Here is a 24,891-nt window from a genome sequence, read left to right as displayed (position 1 = left end):
AATGCAACTGTTTTTAGTCATATGCACATCCAGTTATGTAGAAGGAATGTGATAGTAACTAGGGGATTCTCCCTCAAAGTTCATTTCAGGATGTAGTTTTGCCTTATTCCATGCTCATTTAAAAGTAGTTCAGGCAAGATCATCCCAGGTTAGTAAGCTGTTCCCTATTTTTGCCTGCCTTATTTATATAAATAATAAATGAACATATGAGATGGCTTGATGCATAAGTGTGTTTGCCCTCAAGCTGATGTCCTGAGGTCAATCCTCAGGCCCCACAGGGTAAAAGGAGAGAACATGGCTATCTCTGTACTGCACTGTACACCCCTATACATACACAAATCAATCAATAAATCAATAATATTGATTTATAATATACCAATTTTTTAAGTTAACTGTCCAAAGGATGTCACTAACTAGAATGTGGCATCAATCCTTGGTAATAGAACATTTATAATATGAAAATAGGTTTGTGGTAGATAACATTTGAGTCTCCAGAACTTCATGGATTGGATGTGGGAGTGTGAAGAGTCAGGGATAATGTGCTGTGTTTGTTCCTGGCTTGATTCCTGCAGAGATGATGAAAGCGGTTTCTGAGCTGTAAGAACCTAGGAGAAACAGATTTGGTGGGAGTTGAGGGAAATGGTTATTTTTGTACATGTAATTTGAGGTAGCTTTGAGACATCTGAGTTTTCTGGTAGACCCTTACATGCGCACATCTGGAATAGAAGAAAGACTTAATGGTAAACAGATACTGGAAACTCTTGAGATTTTGGTAGTAGCTGAAGCTCTGTTAGTAGATGAAATTGCCCTGGGAGTGTATTATGAGATGAGGACCAAGACAGCCCAGGAAATCCTGTTTGAAGGCCAGTGAAAAACATGGCTACAAAGTATAGGAACAGAGAGGAATGAGGAAAATCAGTAGTTTACAGTATTCTTGGGAAGCCAAATAAAGTATGCCAGGCAGGAGACTGTCTGGCCTGCTTTTGTCAGGTCTGAAAACAAAATTGGGAGATACAATTTATGAAGGCAGTATAAAGCTATCTGATCCTTTTAAGTACTTTTAAAGGAAAGCTGCTTGCTTGTGAGAATTGAGCAATTTTATGAAAAAACTAAGGAGAGATTGAAAAGTATACTCTGAGGCCACTGAATATTAATGTTCTTAATGACCGACCAGAAGGTTCTTAATCTTATGTTTTCTATCCTACTTTTTATCAAACAGCCATTGTGTTGTACTAGAAGTTACTGTTACTGTTATTGTTGGGTGTTATAGCACCAAAAAAGACCCTTATTAAACATGTGCAATATGTGCTAACAATTTACTGTCTGGCTTTCCATTGTAGAAATGGTTTCTAGGACATGTTTAATTATAGTTATTTGCTTACTTTTGTTTTTTATAGTGTGTAGGGGAGGTACATGTATTTGTGGAGGTCAGAGGTCAGCCCCAGGTGTTCCTCAGGAGCTAGCCACTGTATTTTGAGACATCATCTTGCTGGGGTATGGGGCTTACTGATAAAATTAAGCTTGATGGTCAGTAAGCCCAGGTATCCTCCTATGCCCATGTTCCCAACACTGAACATTGTGTTCCGCTTATTTCCACTTAACCCAGCATTTGCTGGGGCTTGAACTCAGGCCCTCATATTTATGTGACAAGCTCTTTACTGACTAGCTTATCTCCCTAGCCCCCTTTGGGTTTTTTTGTTTTTGTTTTGGTTTGGTTTGATTTGGTTTGGTTTTTGTTTTGTTTTGGCTAGGTAAGTGGGCATTATACCAGTGACTTAAAGAACCAGTCATTATCTACTCACATGTAACATGTACTAAGCAATGCTTGATGGTGGTTTTGTTTTTGTGATGCACTCTTCTTAATAAGGATGACCTAGCAGTCTGTGTTCCTATGGTGAATAGAGTAAGGACTTAGATGTTAGTACTACACAAACTCATTTTCTTACATCATGTTTTCTTTTATTTTGTAGCCTTGGTGAATATTTGGATGAAGCCATTAAACTAATCGCTTGCCATCATGAGCAGAAGCAAGCGGGACAACAATTTTTATAGTGTAGAGATTGGAGATTCTACATTCACCGTCCTAAAACGATACCAGAATTTAAAACCTATAGGTTCAGGAGCTCAAGGAATAGTGTGGTAAGTTTTTATTTCAAAATAAGGCAAACAGTCTTTAACTGCTGCCCTTTCTCCTCTTTGTAATATAAATCTATTGGTAAATAATTAAATTTACTCAAAAAAATCTGTATAAACAAAAGCTATAATGTAATAATTTTTTCAGGGATTACTGGTCTTTTTTATTATCCCTAAACTGTAAGGTGTATGGTTTTTCCGCCTGCCGCCTGGTTTTGTCTTGCCGCCGTGCCAGCCCCAAATAATGCACAGAGACTCTGTATTTGATATAATCCTGTTGGCCTGTTATTAGTTTCTTATGGGCTAGCTCTGTCTTAAGTATTACCCATTTTTATGTATTTCCACGTGGTCGTCTTACCGAGAGCGGAGGAATGGCGGTTCTGTTCTCTCCAGGCTCTCCATCTTGACCCTCCTTACTACTTCCTCTTTCCTCCTTGTCTCCTAGTCCCGCCTATCTTACTTTCCTATTGGCCAACAGTGTTTTATTCATTAATCAATATAAGAAACATATACAGAATGACATCTCCCATCACTAAACTGTAACTATTAACCAACAATGCTATCTTGAAATATGAACTATGACTAAATACTTACTTGGTCCAAGTCATATAGAGGCATATAGGAAAAAGGAAATGGCAGACTTGCTCATTCCATAAATGCGTCTATTCCCATACCTGACAAGTGAGATGCCTCACTTAATCTTCACTTTCACTCTATAGTGAAACAGAAGTTTCATAGATCTTACTACTTCACACTGGGGAATAAAGTCAACTAATACATCTCACAGTGTTTCAAAATATATATCTTTAAAGTTGATTTACAAGCTTCTTCTACAAAAAGGCCAAGTTTTATAGATGAGCATAATTCTTTATAAATTGAAATAGAAAGCAGTCCTTGCAATAGTTCTGCTACTGATTCAGAATCACTAGGTTAGCTTTATAATCTAGTGTTTGGGGAATTGCTAAGCCATACCCAAGTGTAATTACATCTTTATTACTACTTAAACAAAATTTGTTTAAAGTCTATTAAAAAAGAAATTGGGAGTGTTTATGATCCAGCATGTTCACAAGGTTCTAGAAAAGCTCTTGTATATGTCCACAAGTACATGCACATAAGGCTGTTCTTTGAAGCATTGTTTCTAATAGCAAAAGTTGAAACAGCATCAGGTCTGGCAACAAGAGAATAAAAAATTGTGATGCAAACGCCAAAATACTATACAACATTTACAGTGAACTGGACCTGGCTGTGTCACCTGGATACCATCTGAAGTATGGTTGCTGAGTAATAAAGCAACCTAAAACAAATACACCATATTGTATTATTTCTCTGTAATGTAAAATATGCAAAGCAGTTCCATATACTTAGGGTTTAGTACATGTAGAAAAGGTAAAAGCTTACTTCTGAGAACAGAATTGGAAGTCTTTACCTGTAATGTTTCTCTTTTAAAAAAGCAGAACAATTATGGTAAAATATTAAAATCTAACAGAATTATATAATGGAAACACTTTTTATTTTTATTTTTCCTCAGGCCCTCAGATCTAATGTTCATATTTATCAATATCTTGAGTTTTTAGTTCTTTCTCCAAAACAGAATGTTAAAGTATTTATTTTTTAATGTTTTGTATACGTCCTCTAGTGTTACTTCCTTTTTGTACTCGCTGTCTTGTGTCCTAAAGAATTAAAACACTACAGTATTCTTAAGTAAATACATTGTAAAATGTCTTTATTATATAGATATAATATATAGATATATATTATATAGATAGATTATATAGATATATAGATATATGTATAGGTGTGTGTGTGTGTGTGTGTTTCCTGCATGTATATCTTTGTGCTATTCATGTATCTGTGGAGGACAGAAGAGGGCATTGGATCCCTGGAACTGGAGTTATAGATGGTTGTGATCTGCCATATGGATGCTGGGACTCAAACCTGGGTCCTTTGGGAGAGCAGTTAGTGTCCTTAACTACTGAGTCATCTCTCCAGCCCCAAAAGTCTTCAGTAAATATTTGAAATAGATGGTCACAGCCGGGCATTGGTGGTACATGCCTTTAATCCCAGCACTCAGGAGGCAGAGACAGGCAGATCTCTGTGAGTTTGAGGCCAGCCTGGTCTACAGAGTGAGTGCCAGAACAGACTCAAAAATAATACAGAGAAACCCTGTCTCAAAAAAGAAAGAAAAAAAAAAAGAAGTGATGATCACATAGCCCATCTTTCTTGATAGAGGTGCAAGGTGAAGGAATCATTTAGACTTTAGACCAATACTGGAAATTTGTGTATCAGTGGCTCAGTGAGTAAAGAAAGGAGCCTGCTATTAAGCCTGACTGCCTGAGTTCAATCTCCAGGATCTGTAGATCCTGGAGATTCATACAAGTTGTCTTCTGTCTTCCACATGACATGCTTACCCACCCCTAAACATATACATTCAAAATGGGTACATTTTTTTTTTAATGCAATTTAAAAAGAAAGACAAAAAGAACTTAATGTACTAGTGTCCACCTGTGCTAAGTGATCTTGGATGACACATAGTCTTGGTGAAGAAATTAAGAAAGGAGTCTATGTGATTACTCTATGAGTTTGATTTTAGAACTTTGTGCCTAACTTTTTTTTTTTAATTTCTTACTATAGTGCAGCTTATGATGCCATTCTTGAAAGAAATGTTGCAATCAAGAAGCTCAGCCGGCCATTTCAGAATCAGACTCATGCTAAGCGAGCCTACCGAGAACTAGTTCTTATGAAATGTGTTAATCATAAAAATGTAAGTGAATATTTCATGTTTTTTCAGTACAAATGAAATCAAGATTTATTCATGAATACATGCCTATCAAAGGCTTTTTTATTTTTTAATATTAGGGGCTTTAAATTGCTTCTCTAGATTGAAACATTATTTAAAATCTACAGATTGCTCTTCCTTCCATCCCCTCCCCTTACCTGCATTAGTAAGTAGTACCAAAAGGGGGAAAAAATTAGTTGTGAAATTTACATTGGTTATTTTCCTGGCATGTATTTATAGAATTTTAAGGAGATAAATGTTTGAAAATCATTTTATTGGGCTGTCTCAGCTGTTAAGAGCACTGACTTCTGTTCCAGAGGTCCTGAGTTCAATTCCCAGCAACCACATGGTGACTCACATCCATCTGTAATGAGATATAGTGCCCTATTCTGCTGTGCATGGAGACAAGTCACTCATATACATAAAGAAATAAATATTTGTTTAAAAAAATAATTTTATTCAGAATTTTCTCATCTTAGGTTTGTATTTTGTTTTTTTTTTTTTTTTTTTTTTTTGCTCCATGTAGAGCTGGCATTTCAGTTAACTGTACAGAAATGTACATTTCTATTGTACTTGGACATTAGAACTTAGCACAAAATTCAAGATACCTCACTGCATCCAATTCTGACTTCTTTTAAGTGGTGTCAATACTTTTACACAGATAACCACTGATAATAGTTGAACAAAAATTTTGGAAATATTTACAGAGAACAAGAAAAAAAATTCTAACTTGAAAATAAAGATTTCATTCAATTTGAAAATGAACAGGTTTTTGGTTTGTTTGTTTGATTGTTTGTTTTGCATGCCAAAAGAGGTTATCAGATCCCATTATAGACAGTTTCTGAGCCAGTATGTGGTTTCTGGGAGTTGAACTCAGGACCTCTCAAAGAGCAGCTAGTGCTCTCAACTGCTGAGCCATCTCTCCAGCCCCAGTTAGATATTTTTAAGTTTGCATTAAGCATACTGATGTTTGTGATTATCTTAATGGGACAGTTTCCAAACTGGGAGGACATATACTAGGAGAGAATTGCAGAAAGGACATTTTTATGAACCATTGAACTGAAAGTGCTGGCCAGTGGCATCCGTAGGAATTTGCAAAATACTAGTTCCATACTTTCTAGTGTAGAAAATACAATTCATCATATTTTGAGAGCTAGCTACAAATAGAACCTTTGTATATTAAAGTTACAGATTAATTACCAATGTGAACTGTATATGTGTTAAGGATTAGGCTTATTATTTGGGAAGTTTATGGTGTTGTTTTGAAGGCAGTAAAACAGGATGAGAATTAAATATACAAAGCAGTAATAATTTAACTGTCAGATAGTAAAGAACAGACAGTACATACTGATATCTCAAACGGGAGATTTCTCTCAGCTTAAAAACAGGGGAGTAGACTAACTGACTCTTAAAGATGGGGTGAAAATTAGATTTCTGGGAAAGGGAATGACAGAGGAAGAGTGGTCATTTGATGGGAGATGCCATTCTATAAATGTTTTTCATACTGGTTAATGAATAAAGCACTGTTGGCCAATAGGAAAGGAAGATAGAAGGGACTAGGAGACAAGGAGGAAAGAGGAAGTAGGGAGGAGGAGTCAAGATGGAGATACGGGGAGAACACAATGTCAGCCCATTCCCCGGTAAGATGAAAACACATGGAAATATGTAGATTAACAGAAATGGGTTAATACTTAAGACAGAGCTAGCCGATAAGAAACATTATTTGGGGCTGGCGCGGCGGCGGGACAAGACCAGCGGCGGGCGGAAAAACCTTACTCCTTACAGTCATTATCAAGGAAGAAATAGTGCTTGTCTGAGTTCTGCTTGTGGCCCTACCTCTGCTAGAGCTGCTCATGTCCCTTCCAGTCTCTGGACCTAGTTTCTTTTAGGGCTGTTGAAGTGTTGCCTGAGATTTTCTTTGTTGAATTCAAATACTCCTTCCCTTACCCTGGATGGCAACAAAGATGTTCCATCTGCTCAAAAGAGAGTATGGGAAGCATGTCTTGTATGCTTAGCCATGTAAAGTGGCCCAGACAATTAATATGGTGAAAACCATGAATGGCAACTCTGCTCTGCCACCCCTGAGGTATGATGAATATTTTTTATAATGTTTTATCTTTTCAGCACTTTGATGTTCTGTACAGATCATCTTGAAATGATGTTTCCCTAATGTTTTCAAGGTTTTTATAATCTTTAGTTTCTTTTTTAATCTGGTTGTTCTAATGAGACATTTAGCACACCAGCGTTTGATGGATTCCTCTAATAACTATTGAGGCTTGTCTCTCTACTGTAGGTATTAAACCACTTGACTCACACTGTCTAACAAGTAATTGCCAAAGGTCTGGTAGCAAGTCACATTGCAACCTATTGATTTAGGAGAATTAAGTATAGTACGTTCTGTTGTTCCCCTTTAGATATATCAATGGTAAAGTGTGGCTGTCCTCCCCAGAGTGTTCACCACCACCACCACCACCCCTATTTCTTCATTCTAACTTTACATCGACTGGCTTTACTTCCCAGAATTGCTCACATTGTCTTCATAATAGCTGGAATCGTTAAGCATATTGTAGAAATTGACATGTGTAACTATCAGTTACTCAGTTTTCCCTAATTCTTTGTGTTCACATACATGTTATTAGAGATATTTTCACAAATAACCTTTTTGAAATCTTTATATACTATATCTAGTTGCGTTGCATTATTCCTCTGTTACTGTTATTCTTGGTGTTTTTTTGTTTTTTTTTTTTTTCATAGAAGAAAACAGTGTTTTTCAGTAAGTTTTTACTTGGTTGTGGTAATTTATTAATTCTTTGGTATCTAGCCATACCCCATCCACTAGTCAGTCCTTGTTTGACTTTTGCCTGACCATCTAATCTGATTAAGATAATTTATTTGCTTTCTTGAAAAATAAGACAGCTGTGTTTTCATTTGCCTTACAGAAGCTCAGTAAGATACAGTTCAAATACTATTCAGTTCACCAACAGAAAGTATACAATTGAGTAGTTTGAAATGTTCACTAATACATATAACCAGAAAGAAACCCTATGTCCTTAGTAGCTCTAAGCATTCATTAACCCCATTTTTGTTTCTATATGTGTCTAACCTTCGCTACCCTGGAACTAGCTCTTGTAGACCAGGCTGACCTCAAACTCACAGAGATCCACCTGCCTCTGCCTAGTGACGGAACTTTGGGATTAAAGGTGTGTGTCACTATTCATTGGTTTTTTGCCTGCATGTATGTCTGTGTGAGGGTGTCATATCCCCTGGAACTGAAGTTAACAGGCAGGTGTAACATATGCTTGCTAGAAATTAAACACAGGTCCTCTGGAAGAGCAGCCAGTGCTCTTGACCATTGAGCCATCTCCAGCCAGTTATTCCCTCTGTCTTAAATAGTTTTACCCTTTCTGGTTTAATATTTTTCTGAATATCTACTGGCAGATGCCTTCTGTAAGCAGAAGTTAATGCATACATGAATAGCATCCATTGATCCCATGAAGATTATGTCCTAAATTGCCAGCAGACATTTAATAAGTCAAATGTATTGTTGCATTACTGGCCTATGAAAGCACATCAGCTAGTTCTTTCTAACAAGGATCCAATGTGGTCAAAGATGAATTTGTGAGAATGAGATTCTGCTACAGTGTGCTGAATGTAGGAATGACATAGACTGTAAGGGCCAAGTAGAATAGTTGTCTTTCAGAGTCAATGGAAGGGCTACACATAACACTTTCTATTTATGAATACTCTATCAATCAATTATTTTATGTAAATACCTTCATAATTTGTAGGCAAATATTAAGACTTTTAAGACTTTCCTAGCAAATGTGAGAGAAAGATACAAGTTTGCACATATCCCTTGCCCTTGAATGTATACACAAAAATCATTGTCCACCATCTGAGTAGTACATTTGTCATAACTGATAACCTGTATTGATGTATCATCCAAAGTCCATAATTTACGTTAGATTACACTTTTTTTTTTTTTTTTTTTTTTTTTTTTCTTGGTGCTAGGAAATTTACCCAGGGTGTCTGCATAGTAAGTAAACATGACTGCTAAACTATGCCCTCAGCCCCTAAGGTTCACTTGGTATAAGAGAACCTATGAGTTTGAACCAGTGTATGGTATTTATATATATTTCCACCTTTATAGTACTCATATTTATTTGCGCCAAAGGTCTTCGGTGCCTCCTGATCATTCTTTTTTCTCATCTCACATTCCTAGCAATTTAATAAGTATATATGTTTATTTGTGCTTAGTATGTAAAATTGGATTGATTTTAAACGGATAGTGAGTTATTATAACACATGTGTATTTGCAGTTACCAAATGAAGCATCAGGAAGTAGTTTTTAATGTTTTTGTTTCTTTGCTTTTGTCACAGATAATTGGCCTTTTGAATGTTTTCACACCACAGAAATCCCTAGAAGAATTTCAAGATGTGTAAGTGTGGTAATTAAAATGATGTTAATACAAAGTTTTGCTAGTACCTATCCATAGATTGTTACTATACACTTTAGCTGTCATCTTTTTCTACCCATGAAGTTACATAGTCATGGAGCTCATGGATGCAAATCTTTGCCAAGTGATTCAGATGGAGTTAGATCATGAAAGAATGTCCTACCTTCTCTATCAAATGCTGTGTGGAATCAAGCACCTTCACTCTGCTGGAATTATTCACCGGGTTAGTAGAAATATATCACCATGTTCTTTTCTAAGGATTTTTTTATTATTATTATTTTGTGTATTTTGCTTGCATGTATTTAAGTGTATTGCATGCATGCAGTACCTGAAGAGACCAGAAGAGGGCGTCGGTTCTACTGAAACTGGAGTTACAGTTGTGAGCTGCCATGTGAGTGCTGGGAACCAAACTTTAGTCCTCTGTGAGAGCGCCAAGTGCTCTGAACTATTGAACCATCATCTCTCCAGCCCACCATAATCTTTTCCTTTTAAGTCATTGAGGTGAAATTCATATAACAAGCTATTTTGAAGTGTATGACTCAGTGGCTTTTAGTCCATTCACAGTTGTACATCCACTGCCTATATCAAATTCTAAAAAATTTGATTACCCTCTAAAATAAAAACTATATTCCTTAAACTGTTACTTTTCATTTCTGTCTCTCTCCTCATACCCTAGCAATTCAGTATCCATGGATTTACCTGTTCTAGATATTTCATACAGATGTGACTGACCATATAGTATATGACCTTTTGTGTCAGGCTTCTTTGACTTAGTGTAATGTGTTTGTGGTATCTATGCTGTAGCATATATTAGTATGTCTTTCCTTTTTGTGAATGACTAGTACTTCATATGTTGCATTCCACAGACAATTTATGTATTACTTCCTTTCAGTTAAATAGTCTTTTGCTATGAAATTTCACGTACAAGTATTTCTTAATCTTTGTTCTTTAATTTTTCTGGATAGAATTACTGGATCATGTAGTGTTAACTTTTTTAAGGAACCATCAAACATTTTTTTCAAATTGGCTACCATTTGACATTCCCAGAATCCATATACAAAGGTTCCAGTTTTCCTGCAACTTTGCCAATATTTAGTACCTGACCTATTCATTTTGGTCATCATAATGGGTATAAAGTGGTATTTTATTGTGGTCTTGATAAGCATTTCCCTAATAGGTAATTAATTGTCTTAATTTTTATTGCTCTGACAAAACACGTTGACTAAGACAAATTATAGAAGAGAAAGTTTCCTGGGGCTTACAGTTTCAGAGGATTAGTCCTTGACTAACATTGTGGGGAGCATGGCAACGGACAGGCAGACATGGCACTGTAGTAATAGCTGAGAACTTACACCACGATCTTCAGGCAGTAACAGAGAGAGTAAGCTAACTGGAATGGTGTGGGCTTTGAAAATCTCAAAGCAGCACCCACTTACATACTTCTTCCAACATGACCACACCTCCTAACCCTTCCCAAACAGTTTCACCAACTGGGAACCAAGTGTTCCAGCATGAGCCTATGGGTGTGGTAGAATATTATTTTAAGGTGTGTTACTTTTGTTTACGCTGTGGAACATTTAATAATGTAAAAATGTGCTGTTTTTGTTTATACTGTATCTGTTTGCCTCTGAAGCTGATATTCTTTGCCTGCCTAAAACACCTGCTTGGTCTAATAAAGAGCTGAACAGCCAATGGAGAGGCAGGAGAAAGGGATAGGTGGGACTGGAAGGCAGAGAGAATATGTAGAAGGAAAAATCTGGGAGGAAAGGAAGAAGAAACAAGAGAGGAAGGAGGAGAACTTCAGGGGCTAGTCACCTGGCTACACAGCCAGATACAGAGTAAGAAGGAAAGAAAAGGTATATAGGAATAGATAGAGATAAAAGCCCTGAGACCAAAGATAGATGAGATCATTAAAGTTAAGAAAAGCTGGCAAGAAACAAGCTATAGGTGTTTATAAGTAGTAATAAGACACTGTGATTTATTTGGGAGCTGGGTGGCAGGCCCTCCAAAAAGCCTAAAGAATAAAGAGGGAAAAACAAACAATAGCATATGGGGGCCATTTTCATTCAAGCTACCACAGTGGTCAAACATCTTTTCATTTGTTGGTTATCCATTTCCACATTGTCATTGACGGACATGTATTTTTTAAGTTTCTGTTTATTAATTAGCTGTGCCTCTTTGTTACAGATTGTGTGTGCGTCTGTACATATACTAAACCTTTACCAGACATAATTTATACACAGATTTTCATTTCTCTGATAATGTCTTATTAATATGTAAAAGGCTTTAGTTTTCATGAAATACCAAATTTTTGTTATGTCATGTGTCTTACATAAAAGTAAAGATCATAAAGATTCAACATTGACTCTCCATTTCCTCCAGAAGTTAGAACTGTTGCAAGTTCTAAAGCTCTTATCATAAATCATGTTGTTGGGCTGTCCATGGACAAACCCCCACACTAACAGGACAGTTCTGTCAAGCCGGATATTCCAGGTGTTAAAATCACCCGTAATTTAGGACAAAGGCCAGATCCCCCCTCATAGAAGATTAATTCTCCATTTATCTTAGATTCCTGGTTTGCATATTTTGTCATTAAAGTGTGTTGACTTAGCCAAAGATTTTATGCACAAATTTGTATGTATGGCTTCCCTTCAACTAATGAGACTGTATTTTGTGTTGTGAACTCAAGTTTTATTTCTCGGAAAGATCCCAATTGGTCATGTTATATAATTCCAGTATACTATTGTTTGCTAGTATTTTTGTTGAGGATTTTTGCCCCTGAATTCATTAATGCTTTAGTTTCTCATTTCCATGTGAAAGTAGTTTTGATCTGACTTTGGTATCAAGGCATTGCTAGTGTCATAAGTTAGGAGGCATTCCTTCTTCTCTAGTTACTTAATTTTTTTTTTTTTTATTCATTTTGGAAGTTGTTAGGAAAAATAAAGTGTGGCTATAGAAATGTTCTTACTATACTAAAGTTGAGTAACAATAGACACACAAGTCTGCTGGTGTATTGACTTGTACCTTAAGCTGGGCAATAGGGAAACTAGGGTGGAGCTATCCATGGAAGAAGCTATTGGAAAGTTCCATTAGGGTCAATATCCATAACAAAATAAACATGGACAAAGTGGGAAATTGCATTGACTATATTTATTTCAAAAGCCTCAACTGGTGGCTTTTATTAACTTCTGTGCTAAAAACAGGTCATCCCTGGAGGAGTTTTCTGAAGGCCACTAGCAACCATTCCTTCTAGGAAATGGAAGAATCAGTATCTCTGAGCCAAGAGTCCGAACAGACATCACAAAGCCTATTGAACTCCTTGGATCACTCTTCCCACTGATTTAGGCACTAAATTCTGTCTGTTCCTGACAGATTTTTCCCTTGCTGTCTTTTTCTGAAGCAACTACCAAAAAATTGACATGATAAACTATAGCTGCCAATCTTGCATCTAGTCCTCACAGCGCCTGTCCTCCTTTCTAGGTTCACTTGAACTCTGCCATTCTGTAGCCACTCCTTGACTTAAGAGACAGTCTAAACTTCTATTCCTCCAAGGACTGCAGTCAGGTGTCCTGTTAGCACTTAGAAACCCCTGTTAGCACTTAGACTTCCTCTAACTACATCTCACTGTGTTAGCAAAAAAGTAATACATTACTTAATGGCTGGCCTAGATGTGACACACATCACCCTGTTCAATGTATCAGCAGAGCTAGCCATAAAGACCTGCCTAGTTATAAAAGAACAGGAAAATGTGGGGAGAGCAGACTCATGAATGTTGGTGAGTACCAGTCCTACCATAGCCTATGGTTGGCTGACATACTGCTGCTCTCTGCTGCATACCTCCTTAACAGGCATACACATTATTATCTGTATCAGATTTAAGCATTGATCCTTTGGGCCCAGAAACATAGGGACTGGCTCTGTCTTCCGTCTCCTCAAGTTACTTCCATAGAACAATCAGGTAGGGCCAGGATAGTCCAATCTCATTGGAAAACTGAAAGATACAGTGGTGGGTTAGTTGGCAGTTGAAATCCTGCTGAATGGACATTGTAAGTCTTACTCTCTCTGGAGGTAAGGTGGGAATGTTCACTCATTAGGAGTTGAATCTGATTTCTGCACAGTGCAGCCTGTCCACTTTTGACCACATTACTTGGCTGTTCCCTGTGGGAGTCTTCCTTTCCTCTTCTCTTCCTTAAATATATCTCAAGTAAGTATTGAAGGCTGTGGACTCAGTGGCTGTTTAGCCTTCTTGGCCTGCTTCCTACCCATGAAAGACAGGAGCACAAATATCTTCTGTTATTGACATTTGGAGCAGAAAGTTTCTTTTCTTGCTGTCCTACCCATGTAAGATGTGTAAACGAGTTTTGTTTTTCATAGTGAAGCTTTTATCAGCAACTAAAAGAAGTGTAGCTTTTTGATTGTATGTCTTCTTAAAACATATTAGCTGGCGGGCTCTGTACTCTTGGACTTGAAGCTCTCTTGAGTCTACCTTCACAGCTCCAGGCTTCTTTGGACAGACTGAAATGATTTCATCATTCAAGGATTTGACAAGGCTTTCAGATTTGTTATGGGAAATAGTACATAGAAACAAGCCAAGAATGTCCATGATTTGAAACAGCACAGTGCTTGCTCAAGATCCTCAGGGTTGGCTGTGTGACTGTGACGTTGCCCCATACCTTGGGTCAGGTTCAGGTTTGCTTCCCAGGGACATTGTTTTCCCATGGTATAAGGTAGAAAGACAGAAATTATGCTAACTTAAATAAATCCAGAATTTCTCTTCAGCTCTGGTGAGCATCACATTCTCTCATGTTTCATTAACTGAAACAAGGGTAGGCATATAAAAGGATGTTGCTTGGTCCAGGGTTGAATTCAACCATGTCACTTTTTTCTGGGTTCCAGTAGCATTTCACTTATCCAAAATGATGACACTGTTTCTACTTACAATGTGGCAAGTTCTTTTGGATGGAGCCAGTAGCCACTAACAGATGAAGTTTGCTTTCCAACCTCTTCTAGAGCCAGGAGTTCAGGAAGTTGTTTATGTAAATACCACATTCTAAGGCCTCTGCCACAGCTACTTAGCTGATTCTGCCCTTTTATCACAAAAGCAGATGTAGATAACATGGAGCAAAATGACTGTGTCTAAGTTCACATAAAACTCCCTTTGCAAAAGCAGTCAGGCTCTCAGTTATCAGTCCCTGTTCATTATGCAAGTCCTGTTCGTATGACGTAAAATATCTTTGCATCTGCATAATTGGGATCTCTTTCCATTTTGTTACTGGTTCCAATGCTGTTCATTCACCAGCTCATGGCCCTGTGTCCTTGCACAGGTCGTCTGTGATCTGAAATGCTTGGGGCCAGAGTGTTTCACATTGTGGAATGTTTTAGATTTTGGGTATTTCCATAGACTTAGTGAATATCCCTACATCTGAAAGTTAGAAATCCAGATTCCTTGAAAATCAGAGCATTGGCTTGATGGACCCTGCATCCTTGGACTAATTTGAAGCTACCTTTAAGTTTTTCTTAGCATAGACATCAAAGTTGATATAAGAACCTTTTGAGTACTGTCAGTTATATTCAAAATGACTTAAATTTGGGTCTTTCAGATTTCAGAGTAGGGATACTCAACTTGTAATAGCAACTATCTACTCCTGAGTTGGCTAACCATGAAGTAAGTAGGCTTGGCTATAGTAATAAGTATCAAAATCTAGCTAAACATGACTAAGGTTTATTTCTCGTATTATGCAAACAGGCAGATCATGGTGGGAGAGGGAACATGGCTTTGTAAAGATGCTGAGCAATCCTGCTGCCAATAAAGCTCACTGCCTGGAGTGTTCTTACTCACCAAAGCAAGAAGAACCACAGGAGATTATGTACTGGCCCTCCTCCACTTTGTCTCCATTCAGACACTACCTATACTACCTATTAGATGTACTCATGCCACCTTGCCTGACTGGAGAGGCTTAGAAAACTGGGGGGGTGGGGGGGGTGTTGAATGTTTCATATGTAGTTAACAATGACACCTATAAAAAGATAAACAATTAGAGCCAAGTACTCTTGACTCTTGACATTTTCTTAAACTGTTTCTTTAAAAAAAAAAAAAAAAATGTATTTGTTCATAATTGTTCCAGAACAAAAAGTGTTTTTGAGTTTTTTTTCTAGACTAGAACCAGCTAGTATAAAGAGCCAGTAATCCCCAGCTATAACAGCAGACATGAAAGTGTATTATTAAAGTCTGTAATGGGCTTTCCTTTGTTTTGTATACAGTATTTCAGAAGTATTAGCAACATTATATTTGCAGAACAGGAATGGTGATGTTTTTGTCTTCTGCTGTAATAATCTATATTCTTTTTTTAACATTTTTGTATTTAATTTTATATAACAAAGTCCAATTAAATGAAAACAAACATTTATACACAATATTTGGGAATTTGAGGGTCGTTCTTTCCAAACTACTTCCTGCTGGTAAGGGGCGCTGTCATGGGGGATTGGAAGAAGATTCAGATACCTGGCTGTAGACTGTAGGGCTGCTTTGTCCAGCTGTTTTGAATGTAGGATCACCTTGTACTCTGTTTCAGGCGGTCTGGCGTGATCAAACCACATTAGTCTGGAAGGAATCCACATCTTTTCATTTTCTGTGGAAACAAAAATAGAAATCCTTTTCCCCAGTAACTTGTCCTTCAACTTAAATTTTGGAGTCAAAGCATTTTTTTTTAATTTAATTTATTATTTTACATGTCTATCCCAGTTCTCCCTCCCCCCCAGCCCTCCCTCCCTTTTACCCTCTCTGCCCTCTCCCATGCACTCCAAACACCCTCCCCTCCCATCCCCCCACCCCAATTCCACATGTAGGGGAATGCCATCCAGTTGGGGTCATACAGATCTGACAGGTCCTGTGAAATAGGGACTAGGGCTTCTCTCCTGTCTCTAGATTAAGGCAGTTATCCCTCCATGGGGGATGTGTTCGCAAAGTCCTTTTGTGCACCAGGGGTATATCCTGGCTCCACTGTCTGAGGTTTCTTAGACTGCTCAGTCCTGGCTGAGACCCATATTCAGGGGGGCCTGAGTCAGTCCCCTGCTGGCTTCCCAGCTATTAGTCTAGTGGCCGTTAGCTCCTCCTTGTTCAGGTAAACTGTCTGTATGTGTTTCTGCCGCATGGTCTTGTCCTCTCCATCTGCATCTGGGTTCCAGTTCGACTCAGTGTTCATGTATGGGTGTTTGATCCCGTTCTCAACAGGCATTAGTTGAGGGCTCCATGGAGAAGTTAGTTGTTGATCTCACTCTCCGGGAAGGGCATTTATGATAGCCTTTCCACGGAAGCTGAGATTGTTAGTTGGGAACAGTCTTGTAGTTCTCTAGACCTTTCTTTATGTTCAATTTTATCAAAAATATGGAACGCTTCACGAATTTGCGTGTCATCCTTGCGCAGGGGCCATGCTAATCTTCTCTGTATGTTCCAATTTTAGTATCTGTGCTGCCGAAGCGAGCACAATAATCTATATTCTTAGTATTCTTAATTTCTAAAGTCCTGAGTCTGTTCCTAAGTCTATGCATGATAGCCTGTTAGAAACAGCATATTAGCAATTCCTGCATGTAGACATTTAAAGGGGCCTTTGTCCTGAGGGCCTTTGCTTTTGGTGTTAGTATCTGCTATTCACCTGTACATGTGAGATAGTGTGATTGTGGTGTGGATATGAGTGTTCATTAAAGCTAACAGGCAAAAACGTGATGAATGTGAAACCCTGAGTATTTATGCCACTGCCTTCGTTTTAATAGGCATTATACAGATTTCCTTCTGGCTCGAGCCAAGTGGCAGCTTTTCACAAAGACATTATTTAGAACTACCAGCAGAAACCAATTTTATAAACCAAGTTCATAAATTTTATGAACTAGTGTGTGCTACAAGTAGGCAAACATTTATGAGCAAATATTTGTGATTTTATGTGGGAAGTCAGGAATGGGCAGACTGATAATTACTATTTTGGTCCTTTAGAATGAATATCTATTGAACTGAGATTGATTCCAAATCTCCCTCCCCATGAAAGCAAACATGTGTATCTATGAATGTTCCAATAACTTATGTCAAGATCACGTGACTATTAGTAGAATGTTTCATAGTGGTTTTAAAGTGATGTAAAGCTCATTGTGACCTTAGGATGAGATTTCTAATGCTATTAATTTAGTATGCAGATGAATATAAACGCTAATTTATAACTCATACCATAGCAATTCTTTCATTGTGATTGGTATTTTAAGACAGGGTATTGCTATGTATTATAATTTGCTTTCTATTGCTGTGATAAAACCCTAACCAAAAGCAACTTGGGAAGAAAAGGCTTGCTTCATCATATGTAACAAACAGTCCGTCTTTGAGGAAAGTCATGGCGGGAACCTGGATTAATAACTGAAGCTGATTCCACGGAGGAGTGCTGTTTACTAGCTTGCAACTCCATGGTTTTCTCAGCCTGTTTTCTTAAACAACCAGGACTACATGCCCGGGGAGGACACCACCCACAGTAGGTTGGGCCCTCCCACATCAATCACTGATTAGGAAATAACCCCAGAGTTGTCTACAGGCTATTCTGGTGGAAGCAATTTCTCACTTGTTGTTTCCTTTTCCCAGATGAGTCTAGTTTGTTATGTCAAGTTAACAAAAACCTAAGCAGTACACTATGTATCTTAAACTTCCCAGCCTTTCTGCTTTGGGATTACAAAGGATAGGCCTATGCCTTGCACAAAAGTTCTTTTTTGTTTGTTTAATTTTTTATTTCTTTTATGTAATTTTGCCTGCATGTATGTCTGTGTGAGGGTATAGAATTCCCTGAAACTGGAGTTAACAGACACTTGTGAGCTGGCATGTGCATGCTGGGACATGAACCCAGGTCCGAGCAGCCAGTGGTCTTAACTACTGAGCCATCTCTCCAGCCCCACACTAAAGTGTTCTTAAATAAGCTTTAAGATGTCTTTCCAAATCTCTTGCTCTATTTGACCAAGAATTTCTAGCTATAATACTAACTTCTAGGAAATAAAACATTACTAACTTCCATACTGGGTTTATGTTTATATAAATGAAAATATCTTAAATCTGACTTCTTGGGTTTGCCTATTTGTGTTGAATCTCCGTAGTTACTTTGCAGTGAAAACAGTTAATAGTTAAATTATTTGACAGATTATGTAGCTCAATTGAGTAGTAAAACCTTTGTATCTGTGTCTTAGCAATCATTTTAATGTTTATTTCTTGAAGGACTTAAAGCCTAGTAATATAGTAGTCAAATCAGACTGCACTTTGAAGATTCTTGATTTTGGACTGGCAAGGACTGCAGGAACAAGTTTCATGATGACACCTTACGTGGTGACTCGCTACTACAGAGCTCCAGAGGTCATCCTTGGCATGGGCTACAAGGAGAACGGTCAGCATATACTTTCACTTTGAAATACTCATTTGATTTAGTTTATCAATAAATTTTTTATACTTTTAAATTGAAGTGCATGGAGTTAAGCATGTATCAGTGTTTCTAATATCAAGAATCTGAGCATTTTACCATATATGTTTAGGAAAGCATGAGGGTCTTATCTTAAATGTGAATACTTTCCATCAATCCTACCCCTAAAGAATTCTAAAACCAGAACTAACACTCACTATAAACTGAGAGCTACATTAAGGCTAATTGGATATTGTAACCTCTTGTGGGAAGTACTAGTGTTGCACCAAAGCTTGTGTCCAGCCTTAAGGAAATTGAATATATTATTATGTGTGGATATATTAAACTTTTTAATGTGGTGTATTTCTAGTGAAGGAATTAGAACAGTGGTGTATTTCTAGTGAAGGAATTAGAACAGTAGTTCACTTTGAATCAGAAAACTATTGTCAGTCTTGAAGATTCTTAGTGCATATGTACATACATACATACATATATACATATATACATACAAATAGTGATACTGTTGAAATTGGGGTCCTTGCTTAATTTCCTCTTCTTTTTTGAGCTAATTAAAAACAAATACTTTAGATATCAACTTATTTTAAATAAACATGATACTGTATTTTCTTAGTCTCAACACAAGATTTAAAAGTTTTGTTTTGAGATTTGACATTTCAAGTAACCAGAAAGCAGATTGCTCATTGCTTTTCTGTGAAACTTTGGGTTATCACATAAATTGCACCATGTGTTGGTATCCTTGTAAATATGGTCTTGACATTGCTCCAAATTAGAGGTTGCTATTGTCAAGAATTGGTGTATTGGAGCGGGGGAGACGGCTCAGTGCTTAAGAGCACAGGCTGTCCTTTCAGAGGTCCTGGGTTAAGTTCCCAGAACTCAAACTTACAACTGTCTGTAACTCGAGTTCCAGGGAGTTTGATACCCTCATACAGACATATGCACATAAGATAAAAATAAATAATTAAAAAATTTCTTAAAAAGAAGAATTGATATATTGTCCTCTCTTAGATGGGAGTCACATATATCATCTATCTCATTGCTTTTCCTGCCTGTTCTCCCAGGAACCCATTCAAATCTAATGCTTCTTCATAAACTACATTAGCTAGCAGGGGATGACATGCAGATGGCCTCTTTTAACTCTCACACACACACAAAGAGAGAGAGAGAGAGAGGAGAGGAGAGAAACAGAGGAGAGAGAGAGAGAGAGAGAGAGAGAGAGAGAGAGAGAGAGAGAGAGAGAGAGAGAGTGAGTTCGGAAAGTTTGGGGTAATCTATTTTAAGCTGCCTGAAAGCAAATTCAACCCCTTGTAGCAAGTTTTATAATGCAGTGATCTGCTAGAAGAGTCTTTGCAGATCACAAATCTGTAGGTAATCACTTGTGTTTACCAAGGTTTCTTAACAGATAAGTTCTTCTTTCTCTGCATTTGTTCCTTTTTGGGTAGAGGTTAGGTATAAATGTAAAATGAAGTTGCAAAAAAAAAATAACTGACTTTTAATTCAGAACATACAAACAAAGCCTTTTCAGTTTAATAAACCTGTGAAAGCCAGTTTGAAACCTGAGAAAAACTTTAGATTAACATTTTATTAAATTTAGACATTCTGGTTTTAATATGCTAGATTATTTCTGCTTGTGCTTTTTAAATTCAACTTAAAGAGAGAGTAAAATGCACAGTTAAACCTCAAAATAGTACATCTTATTTTTATGATTTTATGACCTCATACACATTCTTAACTTTATTTATAAAGTTTATGTGGCTCTACTTTATATTTTATAAACAAATTCTGTTATAAAATGTTTGTTTTTAATCTTTACAATTTCTGTGCATAGCTCTCACTTTAAAATTAGATACATAATTAAAACGCCACTCTTCATATTTTCTTTTGTGATTCAAAGCTTTTTAAAAAGTATTTTGTGTTTTAAATTATTCCATTATTTGAAATTCAAACCACCTTTTTTTTTTTTGTGATGTTCTGCAGTTTTTAGATAATGCAGTCATATTATGCTTCTTTGATTTTAATGACCTTTTGCTTTGCTTTTCCTTCTTTTGTGCTGCAAACATATAGTGGATTTATGGTCTGTGGGGTGCATTATGGGAGAAATGGTTTGCCACAAAATCCTCTTTCCAGGAAGGGACTGTATCCTTATGCTGCTGCAGCAGATTAATTAGCTAGGTGATGAACTTCCTTCTGTTTGCTAATGAAAAGGAACATATTCTACATTTGTACATACAGGTTTGGTTTGGTTTTGTTTAAATAGATGTAAAGTTTGTGGCTGTTATAGTTCAAAAACCTAATGAGCAAAAACCTCAAGTGTTCATAGGCTGCACCTGGCAGCAGGACATAGTCTCTGCTGGTAGTCAGCACATTCACTGTCACTCATTTTTATTTTGTATTGCTTTTTATAATTTTAAGTGTATATGGTGTGCGTGTTTTATTTTAATGTTTATATTTTTTTCTTTTTTATTTTAACCAAATCTTTATGTTAATGTCATTGCATTTTGTTTTCAGTTGACATTTGGTCAGTTGGGTGCATCATGGGAGAAATGATCAAAGGTGGTGTTTTGTTCCCAGGTACAGATCGTATCCTTATCTTTGGCCTAAAATGTAGTTTCTAAAGGTCAAACAAACTGTATGGTACCGAGTCAAGTGGAATGTATTTTGTCTCTTCCTAATACAAATACAAATATTGTTAAATTACTCTTCCAGAATACCACCTCTTGCTTGATGTAGGCTTCCCTTTTCCTCATTTATTGTTTGCATATGTTAATTGTAAAAAGTGCTCAAGTGTGATTATAGTTCCTTGATGGCTTTGAGTTCATTAACACAAAAAAATTATGGCTTACACTAAGAAATTTTAACACTTGAGTAAGTCTGTAACTATTTTGAAGGTAGCATGAATTTTGGAATTATCTGTTACTCCTGTCTGTCCTTTTGTTTGGTTTCCCTACATCTTTCTGTTACTGTTTTGTATGTTGTGTCTTACTGTCTCATTACATTAACGTAACATGCTGAGAATGTCAGCAAGAAGTTTCCTTTGTTGGTAATTAGGTTGGGCTTCATGCTTTTAGCTCATTAACTTTTAATATTTATGTTAATAGTGAAGTGTCTATCACTGAGGAATGAGAGTATTCACCATGTTACAGTTAAAAGTGTTTGGGATATTAGTCTTTGGGGGTTTGGAGTATAAAGACTAGAAGGAAAAGACCAGAAAATCCTAGTCTACAGCATGCTGAGGTACAGGTATCACTTTCATGTGTTTCAGCATTACACAAATGCAATAAACATAGGCAAACCTGAGAATGGCAAAAGAAAATGCTGAGTCTAAGTCGTCATTTTTTATTACCATTGGGTGTTTTCTGTTAGCGTAGAGAACTCAGAAAAGCAAGACAGAAAAGAAATATTTCTTACTGGGGGAAAGGCAAATTTTTAAATACTAAAGTTTTGTGCAGTTTGCATTTTAAGTCTTTGTGTATAGTAATGATAGTTTTTGAGTTATAAATTTTATTTTGAATTTACTTGTTTATCCCTCTGTTTCATGACAAAATTAATGTTTATATACACCTATACATGTGCACAAGCACACATACATACAATAAATAAGATTAACAAAGCTTATTTATTGATCATTTTTATCCACTTGCAATTATTGCCTTTTGCAAGGTAGCTTTGACGAATAAAATATATAATGGCCACATTCTTTAAGTTTAAAATTTTTTATTTTCTTGTATTTAATTACAATAATTAATTAATTATAAGATTAGAGTGTTGAATATTTGATCCATGGAGTATTTTTCTTAGCTACTTGATAATAGATATTGATCAGTGGAATAAAGTTATTGAACAGCTTGGAACACCCTGTCCTGAATTCATGAAGAAACTACAACCAACAGTAAGGACTTATGTTGAAAACAGACCTAAATATGCTGGATATAGCTTTGAGAAACTGTTCCCTGATGTGCTTTTCCCAGCTGACTCAGAGCATAACAAACTTAAAGGTAAGTTATTTAACTGTGTACACCATATTCTGTTTTGGGTATGCATGTCTGGGAAGAATGCTTAGTCATATTCTTGAGGGATCTAACACAAAATTGTCTGCTAGTGGAACATAGGAAGTTTTTTGTTATTTTTGTGTGTTAGCTAGATATAGTGGCATTGCCTTTAATCCTTGGAATTGGGAGGCAGAGGCAGGAGGATTTCTGAGTTCAAGGCCAGCTAGGACAACAAAATGTAGACCTGCTTCAAAAAAGAAAGAAAAAATTTATAAATAATCTATGTATCCTGGTTTTATAGCAAAAACTATTCTTTAGGAGTGGTGGTTCACAACTATAATCCCAGCACTTGGGAAGCTGCGACTGAAAAAATTGCCAGTAGTTTAAGACCATCTTGGTCTACCTTGTGAGTTCCAGGCTAGCCTAGGTTCATGGTATGACCTGGTATTCATTCATTCATTCATTCATTCATTCATTCATTCATTCATTTTTAAGGACTAGAGAGATTGCTTCCTAGCACTCATGTGAGGCAGTTCACAACCACCTATAACTCCAGATCCAGGGGATCTGATTCCCTCTTCTGGCCTTGCTGGACACCTGCACTCATGTGCATGTACACACCCCTTCCTCTATGCACACATAACTAAAAAGTGCAATAAAACTTTTTGGTTGTTTTGTTTTTGTTTTTTGAGACAGGGTTCTCTGTGTAGCCATAGCTGTCATGGAACCAGCTCTGTAGACAAGGCTGGACTGGAACTCACAGAGCTCCACAGATCCATCTGCCTCTACCCACCCCCACGCCCATTCCCCAATGCTAGGATTAAAGGTGTGTGCCACCACTGCCTGTAACACATAGGGTTTGGTTTGGCTTGGTCTGTCTTGGTTCAGCTTGAGGTAGCTATTTACTGTGTGATTTTTCTAACGTGGGACTAGAACCTGGCCTGGAAGTTGTGATCCTTCTGCCTCTGTATCAACAGTTCAGCTGTTACAAGCATATGCACCACAGTGCCTGGCAAAAATACTTTTTAAAAATAAAAGATAACCTCAACTTTCTAAAGTTAATAATTGGAGAATCTCATGAACATGTGTGTATTAATATCATTATTTTTGCAGCCAGTCAGGCAAGGGATTTGTTATCCAAAATGCTAGTGATAGATGCATCCAAAAGGATCTCAGTAGATGAAGCTCTCCAGCACCCATACATCAACGTCTGGTATGATCCTTCGGAAGCAGAAGCTGTAAGTTCTTAATTGCTTGAAGAACATATTGCATTCTTAGAGCTATAGTTAAAATTAAGTTTGAAAGAGAACTTGTCATTTTAAATAAAGTATAGATAAATGATGTTAATGGTTTCCTAGTTTTTCATGAAGAAAGCTTTAGGTTAATGAGCATATCTAAGCTGTCACACACAATCAGGTATCCTTCCACAGTTTCTTACTCTATTGAATTGATAGTTGATTAGAGAGGAGATAGAATGTCTGTGTGAGCAGCCTTAGTTAGAACTAATGTTTTATATCCAAATAAGAGCAGAGTTTTATAATACAGGTACAATGTGACAACTTCTAAAATTGGGAGAAAAGAAAAAAGACAGATATCTTATGTCTTACAAAGGGATCTTACTGAACTACTATCTAGAGAGTTAAAGTCAGTGATGATTGATTAGTCTTTGTCTTATGATTAATTTTCAAGTCTTTTGTCTGGCTGATATTTCAAGTGATGAATAGTATATAGAATTCCAATAAACTGACTCAGTAGTTACTGCCTTGTGTCTTTCAGCCACCACCGAAGATCCCTGACAAGCAGTTGGATGAGAGGGAGCACACGATAGAAGAGTGGAAAGGTAGCACTCACCAGAGTCTAAACACTGACACAGCTCTCCTCCTTCCATAGTGTTGCTTTCTGTTTTCATAACTTATAGTTGGTAATGAGTTATTGTTTGTGTGTTTGTTTTACAGAAATAGACAGTTTCCTTCCTTCTGAAATACTCTACCTCAGGAGTAGGCACATTAGTAGGAACAACCACGTTTTGGATGTTCTATCTCTAAAACCACTAAAATCTCTAAAATATAGTGTTCTATATACACTTGTTTGTTAATGTCTCC

General features: G+C 37.0%; 1 protein-coding gene and 1 non-coding gene across 4 annotated transcripts in view; one reads left to right on the top strand and one right to left on the bottom strand.

Moving 5' to 3' along the window:
• Positions 1 to 24,891, top strand: part of Mapk8 (mitogen-activated protein kinase 8) — a 56,363-nt gene that overhangs the window by 26,257 nt on the left and 5,215 nt on the right. For 2 of the 3 annotated variants that reach the window (XM_051202659.1, XM_051202661.1), the window contains exons 2-10: positions 1,971 to 2,139; positions 4,765 to 4,894; positions 9,290 to 9,348; positions 9,451 to 9,589; positions 18,605 to 18,770; positions 20,865 to 20,936; positions 22,613 to 22,795; positions 23,903 to 24,027; positions 24,566 to 24,629. In XM_051202659.1, coding sequence (XP_051058616.1) covers positions 2,018 to 2,139; positions 4,765 to 4,894; positions 9,290 to 9,348; positions 9,451 to 9,589; positions 18,605 to 18,770; positions 20,865 to 20,936; positions 22,613 to 22,795; positions 23,903 to 24,027; positions 24,566 to 24,629 — 1,060 coding nt within the window. In that variant the 5' untranslated portion in view covers positions 1,971 to 2,017. Of the gene's footprint in view, positions 1 to 1,970; positions 2,140 to 4,764; positions 4,895 to 9,289; positions 9,349 to 9,450; positions 9,590 to 18,604; positions 18,771 to 20,864; positions 20,937 to 21,308; positions 21,381 to 22,612; positions 22,796 to 23,902; positions 24,028 to 24,565; positions 24,630 to 24,891 lie in introns of all 3 variants that reach the window. The other variant, XM_051202660.1, reaches the window with a different exon arrangement.
• On the bottom strand, positions 16,745 to 16,850 carry LOC127235440 (U6 spliceosomal RNA). Its single transcript, XR_007835702.1, has one exon. It is a non-coding gene; the product is annotated as a U6 spliceosomal RNA (small nuclear RNA).

The sequence above is a fragment of the Phodopus roborovskii genome, unplaced genomic scaffold (assembly GCF_943737965.1).
Source record: "Phodopus roborovskii unplaced genomic scaffold, PHOROB, whole genome shotgun sequence".
Lineage (NCBI taxonomy): Eukaryota > Metazoa > Chordata > Mammalia > Rodentia > Cricetidae > Phodopus > Phodopus roborovskii.
This window is presented reverse-complemented; position numbering and strand designations above follow the sequence as displayed.